Consider the following 7,253-nt stretch of genomic DNA (forward strand, 5'->3'; position numbering starts at 1 on the left):
ATCTTTTGTACAAAACCAGTGTCGAATTGACCCTCATTTGTGAAGCAGTCCAGTGTAAAATGACGGCATGGCAAAAACACTCTACTACACGTGTCAAACTTCACTCCTGGAGGGCCACTGTCCTGCAGAGTTTTGCTCCAACCAGCCTGGAAGTTTCTAGTAATCGTGAAGACCTTGATTAGCTGCTTCAGGTGGGTTAATTAGGGTTAGAGCTAAACTCTGGCCCTCCAGGACCTAAGTTTGACACCCCTGCTCTACTACAACTGTTGTTTTGTGATGTCAACAACCCGGGAAGAAGCTTGTTGTAGTTGTAGTCCTTATAAAGTGATTTCTGTAAAAGAAAATATCTCCCTTTGCATTGAACTTTGAGTGTCATCACTTTGCAGATGCTGTTTATGCTCAAACAGCAACATTACACACTAAATGAAGTTAAAAAAGTGAAATCCTAATGAACAACCCCTTTAAATGTTAAATTGTAATATTTCACATATTTTTGACCAAATAAAAATATACAGACCCCAACTTTCAACAGTAGTGTACCTGTAACTAAGTATGAATGGAACGAAATTCAATCATCATATATAGTTAATAAATTAACTTTTATATTATAGACTACCACAGTGTACTTAAGTTTAACTTAAGTATTAATAAACTTCAAAAAAGAACCACAAACACCATGATCAATCATCTCAGCCGTTTATTTCATCAGGCTGGTTGTCAGTGAGAAACATTCCATGCAGTTCAATAAAAACTCAATTCATAATGCCTAGAAAAACCTTCACTAAAACACTGACATGTGAAACACCCTTCACTTTGCTTCTTACTTAAATACATAGTGCATGATGCAACACACATCACAACTGCATTATGGGGGCTATAAATACAAAATTATCAAGGGATTTACCTGACATTGGCCAAACCACTTGGAAGGGCCTATTCCGATCCAAATCACAGATCAACTTGCAAACACTTTATTGGAGAAAGGAGTGATTTCTTCAGTTACTCAGTATATTCCTATGTCAGTAAAACACAGCAGACATCTCTAAAACACATCAAGAGCATGTCCATCTATTTCCTCTAGGTGGGTTTGATTTATCAACATGATTCACGTGCACTGAAAAGTTTATTAATTGCAAGAAAGATTTCTAAAGGGAAACTCTTATCAGTCCAACATAAAACTGCTAGGAATGTGTCAGTTCCTTCACCACTACACCAAGCCTAAAGCCAAAGCATTTCCTGGTTGTGAAATGAACAGGAGGGTCACACTGCACACGTCACTTTTCCTGAGGCTGGTAAGTAAAGGTGAGAGTGACAACTTGAGGCGTGATAAGAACCAATCTTGTCTCATCATGAGTGTCTTTCTTGGCCAACACAGAGACCCAGCAGATGACGTCAATGGCGTTATTCATCTGTCCTTGATGACATCAGAGATTATGGCCATGTGATATGTTGAATCTTTTTCTTTGCATCAGGTGACTTAATGTCCTTCTGCCATGAAAAAAAAAAATGAAATTAATCAGAAAATTTAAATTCACATTTACTGACAAAACTCTCACACCTATTAAGGAAAATAAACAGATTTCCATGGTGTTAGTGTCATACTCACAGCAGTGTCATGTTCTCCATCGCTGGGGGACGTGCGCTTTAGCTTAGACGTGGTATTGTTTGAATGTGGCGAGGAGTTGGCAGTGTTCGAGTGATTACAGGGGCTTTTGGGACTGGCCCCCGGCGATGACACTGGGGTCCTGTTAGAGGAATTTGAGGAAGAGCAGTTTGTAGAGGTCCCAGAGAGCTTGCGTATGGGGTTTGTGAGACTGATACTAGAAACTGGGGGCTTTATTCGGTCTGTGGCGACAGGTGCTGCTGAAGTATCAGGTTTCTTCAGCTTCACACTGCCAGTTTTAGTAGAGCTGCCGTCAAAGACAATCAACGGCCTCTTCCTGCCACTATCAGTGCTTGAACTAAAATAAAACAGAGTTATAATATAAGAGAAAACACTTTGGAAATTTTCATGCAGTTACATAACAGCCTTATGACTACTTTCTGTGAACAGAACAAAATTTGTAGTATTATTATTATTATTCACAAAAAAAAAAAACTTCCCTTCTTCCCTTAAGAGTTTGTATTAAATCTAGTTAAAACACACTGAACAAGTTGCCATCAAAAGTCATCAAACCTGGTGTGAAGCACTTTTGAATCTGAACACAGGCGACAGTGAGATTTGAAAAAGTTGTGATAGTCTTTCCTTCCCTATTGTAGTGTATATTCATGTGAAACAGCTTCTCGAGCAAGAAAAACTGTAGGGCGGGACTTTAACGGTAACACTTTACAATAAGGTTCATTAGTTAATGTATTAACTAACCATGAACTAATACATTTGTTACTGTATTTGTTAATCTTTGTTAATGTTGGTTAATAAAAAAACAGTTGTTCATTGTTTGTTGATGTTACTTCACAGTGCATTAACTAATGTTAAAGGGTTAGTTCACCCAAAAATGAAAAAAAAATGTAATTAATTACTCACCCTCATGCCGTTCCACACCCGTAAGACCTTCGTTCATCTTCGGAACATAAATTAAGGTATTTTTATTGAAATCCGATGGCTCAGTGACGCCTCCATAGCCAGTAATGACATTTCCTCTCTCAAGATCCATTAATGTACTAAAAACATATTTAACCCTTAAATGCATGACTGTTTTGCCAATCATTCTTACATATTCGGGTCTTTATCGACCCGGATCTATATCTAACATGGAAGGATCTCTACCTGTCACGATAATATAAAACTCCTCTGATATTAGAGTAACAATTACAGAAGAATAAAATAAATCATATTTTGTTACCTTCTGGAGCTTGAAAGGGCTCCATTTGAGCAGATGTTTTATACCATCATCACTGTCCTCGTCAGAGCTCATTTCCCAGTAAATTCAGCAAATAATAGGCTAGTTTTATGTTTGAGGTCACGAATATGAAGCCCATTCGCGATCTCAAACATATTCTCAAAACCATATAATTTTCAACATCTTCAAAATCAATATTTCGATTGTTAACAGCTTCACCAGATCCATCCAGTAACAATTACAGTCATATTTGATTGCGTTCAGTACTTGCTCTGCAGTAAATTGCTGAGCCATTTCATTTTTCTTTTTATATTCTTTATAATGAATTGATTGAGGAATACCAAGAAGCTTCATGAATCTTTTGTGTCGAATCATGATTCGGATCGCATGGCAAACTGCCAAACTGCTGAAATCATGTGACTTTGGTGCTCCAAACCGCTGATTCAACACAAAAAATTCATTATGCTCCGAAGCTTCACGAAGCAGTGTTTTGAAATCGGCCATCACTATATATGTCGTTATTTAGTTTTTTTGGCGCACCAAAATATTCTCGTCGCTTTATAATATTAATATTGAACCACTGTACTCATATGAACTGATTTAAATATGTTTTTAATACATTAATGGATCTTGAGAGAGGAAATGTCATTGCTTGCTATGGAGGCCTCACTGAGCCATCAGATTTCAACAAAAATACCTTAATTTTTATTCCGAAGATGAACAAAGGTCTTACGGGTGTGGAACAGCATGAGGGTGAGTAATAAGTCAAGACAAGTCACCTTTATTTATTTAGCGCTTTTTACAATGCAAATTGTGTCAAAGCAGCTTTACAGTGATAACTGGTATATAATTTTGCCTGCACAGCAGCTCTAAAAGAATAGTGTCAATGCAGGCAGATCAAAGCACTGTTGAATATCAAATGTCAACTCAAATGTCAAGTGTCCCCAACTAAGCAAGCCAAAGGCGACGTCTAATAAATGACATTATTTTCATTTTTGGGTGAACTAACCCTTTAACAAGATCTTAATAATGCATTTGTAAATGTTGAAATTAACATTAACAAAGATTAATAAATGCAGTATAAGTGCAGTTCATTATTAGTTCATGTTAACTTATGTAGTTAACTAATGTTAACTAATGAACAAGCACCACTTTAATTTACAGCCCGTAATGTCATATTTACCCTGTAACTACATGAAATAAGAGGGTAACAAGCACCACTTTAATTTACGGCCCATAATGTCATACTTACCCTGTAACTACATGAAACTAAAGCATATTTCCCCATGTATTAAAAAAGATTGCAATAGTTTTTTCTACTTGCCTTGAAACAACTTAATCAGAGCACTTTCTCGCTAAATTGCTCCCAAATGTAAGATTGTTGTCTATCATAATAGTATAAGTACCCCTTAGTTCTAAAATACTTACAGTATAAATAATATGTTATTTTCCTGGTTGTTACCCCTTTATTCCCAATACTTTACATATTGTTCCCCTATACTTACACGTACTTACTGTATAGTTACACTATAATTATCGAAAGTTACGCTGTAAATTCTTTGTAATTACGCAGTACTTTCCGGGCTGTAATCTACTCCTTTAAGCTCAGCATCAAAACCTGTGTGAGAGTGTACCTGTGCGCGCTCGTGCAGCTCTGCCGCGCGCTGCTCCTCTCCATCCTCTTCCCCCAGCGGCTGCTGGGCAGATCTCTCTGCGGGAGAGGGAGGACATGCCGCAGGTACAGACCTGTCAGTTGGTCACGGTCCTCATGATTACCCACTGCTATCTTCCTCTAAAACACAACACAGGCGTGATTCATTTGCTGCTGTTCAGTGAATGTTGATTTATTCGTACTACAGGTTTTAGGTATATTTAATATCTGATAAATGTATACTATACAGAAAAGCCTGAACTGACCAAAAATAAGCAAACTATTAATACTATTTTCGTATAAGGAACATGCACGTTATGCGATGTAGCTTACAGTAACCCGACTGATTTCATGTTGCTCCGAATCTCACCTCATGTAACATGAGCTGAATGAACTCTTGAGAAAGGAGCTCTGGGTGAAGCAGAAGGTCGATTTTGGAAACATCTCCAGCATTTGATGTGAGGTTTTTCGTTCTGTCTCCCCTGTGCGACGCCATATTTCTCAGTCCATTTCCTGGGATCGCAGGAAAAAGCGCTCTTATTCTTCGCTTATGTTAGAGACGTTTAACATCACATGACCATTACTGCCACCTACAGTACAATGTGTGCTATGGCAGAAAGAAACATAAGCTAAGTAAAGAACGAGTCAATTTCACTTCATTTCAAACAGAATTGACAGACTTTGACTTACCTGACGAAGTTATATCATATTTTCACATGCATTAGCACATAGATTTACTACTGTGAAAGAAATTAAATCAATATTACTGACTGGCCAGACCATTAAAGGTGATTGGTGTTCAGATGTAAACACGGAAGCTCTGCACTGCGTTCACTACGTCAACAGCGCAGGAGACTGACGGGAGAGAAGAAATTGTTGAATAAAGTTGTTCTTTTTGTTTTGTTTTTGCACATAAAAAGTATTCTTGTCATTTCATAACATTAAGGTTGAACCACTGTAGTCACATGGACTATTTTAACGACGTCTTTAATACTTTTTAGGACCTCAAATTGTGCAATGACGTAGCTGTCTATGTGTGCTTCAGAAACCCTTGGATTTCTTACAGGGTGAGGGTGAGTACTTAATGACAGAAATTTCATTTTTAGGTGAACTAAGCCTTTAACAGGTCAATATTTGGCCATTTACAAATTATTAGTACTGGCTGGTAACAATGTCCACTTGTTAGAATAAACATTTTATTTACTCATTGTGTGAAATAAGAGTTTGTTTCACTTCAATAATCTTGTGAAAATCTCATTTGCTACCGGCCAGGTATATGTTATTACATTGTATCAGCCATCCGCAACTCTGCACTTTTGACATTGATATCAGCCTTGGGCACCGGAAGACACATATCAGTCAGCACCTTTTTTCTTTTTTAATATTGGCAGATTTGAGTATTGGCTTTTATATAGGGATATTTACAAAATGGCTGATAAAGAAACCCAATTGAAATGGACAATCTACAGTTCTTGCTTAACTGACAATGCCACATTTTTAAAAAATAATGCAGTCCAAATAACAAATTTCAGGAATGGTGAAATATTACATGAGAGTGTCTATGATGGTAGTTTAATGCAATTTGCATAAGCAAAATTCTTCAGTCAAACTTGATATAGGCAAACTGCAAAAGCAAAATTCTTCAGTCATACTGGTAAAACAACTGATCTTAGCTTGTTTAAGTAAGTTGGATGTAGCTTTAAGCTGGTCTCCCAGCCAGGCCATCTAAAAAAAATGGCCAAAACCCCTTTAAAACAAGCCTTCTAAACCAGCTATGACCAGGCTGGAAGACCAGCCAAAACCAGCCAATCAGCTTAGTCTGATTTTAGTTGTTTTGTTTTGTTTTGTTTCAGCAGGGATGCAGTTCAACTCCCACCAGTCCTGCAGTATCACTTTGGGCACTAAAAATGTGAATGTAAATAATGAACAAAAACAAAACTCCCTCCCCTAATCATGAATAATTCTATCAAACATTTTCAGTAAATCACCAGTTTAGTTACTTTATTTGACAACTTCCATGTTTTACAAAATTGCAGAACATGTGAAATCTTTCCAAGTGAAATCAAAGAAATTCAGTTCAGGACCCAGTTCAGGAATATATGAATATTGCTTTGATGAATTTGAATGCTTTTTCCTTCATCACTGCAGACTATAACAGGAGGAGGTATTTGTCAAGTATTCAATTCATAAGCGTTCTCCATGGGATTTCAAGAACAGAGTCCCTTGAAACCATGACTTAAAGGTGCAGTATGTAATAATTTTGTCCGCTAGAGGTCGCTAGAGGCCTATTCAAAACAATGGCGTAGCTTGATGACACAGAGTTTGAGAGCGGAATCTTGGGACTTGTGGTCTTCACCTCAACGACCGGTGCAAAGGAATAGGGATTGGACTCGGGAAGCTGTTGTGGGAGCTGAACGAGGCCGCGGGAGCGACTGCGCAACACACACCTCACGAGCAGCAGAACTTTTATTATGCCACAGTCGCTGGCGCCGCTTCCGCTTTTTCCGGTCATGTGTATGAGGTAACACAGCTCTGTTTATCATATTAGATACATTTGAGACTGTTGAAAATGATGTTAAAACGTTACTCTGTGCAGTTGTTCCCTTGTCTATTAAAACATGTAATATATTAAAGCGTCTTTGGTGTTTCTATAGTTTCTACAAAATAAAACCGGAAACCGAGGGTTAACGCGGGTATGATGCAGTTGACAGGCGACTCCTCACATGTCCCGGAGCCTTGGTTAAAATAGCAATTTTCTCACG

At 37.8% G+C, this 7,253-nt stretch overlaps 1 protein-coding gene across 1 annotated transcript; it reads right to left on the minus strand.

The window, feature by feature from the left end:
• Positions 1-682: 682 nt before the first annotated feature.
• Positions 683-5,032, minus strand: lg6h2orf49 (linkage group 6 C2orf49 homolog). The gene is made up of 4 exons (XM_048193148.1): positions 4,862-5,032; positions 4,475-4,632; positions 1,607-1,961; positions 683-1,488 (listed from the first exon to the last, which is right to left on the minus strand). Exons 1-4 carry the CDS (start codon positions 4,985-4,987, stop codon positions 1,432-1,434), a joined length of 696 nt encoding a protein of 231 aa, XP_048049105.1. The 5' UTR covers positions 4,988-5,032; the 3' UTR covers positions 683-1,431.
• Positions 5,033-7,253: the final 2,221 nt, after the last annotated feature.

The sequence above is a fragment of the Megalobrama amblycephala genome, linkage group LG6 (genome assembly GCF_018812025.1).
Source record: "Megalobrama amblycephala isolate DHTTF-2021 linkage group LG6, ASM1881202v1, whole genome shotgun sequence".
Classification (NCBI taxonomy): Eukaryota; Metazoa; Chordata; class Actinopteri; order Cypriniformes; family Xenocyprididae; genus Megalobrama; species Megalobrama amblycephala.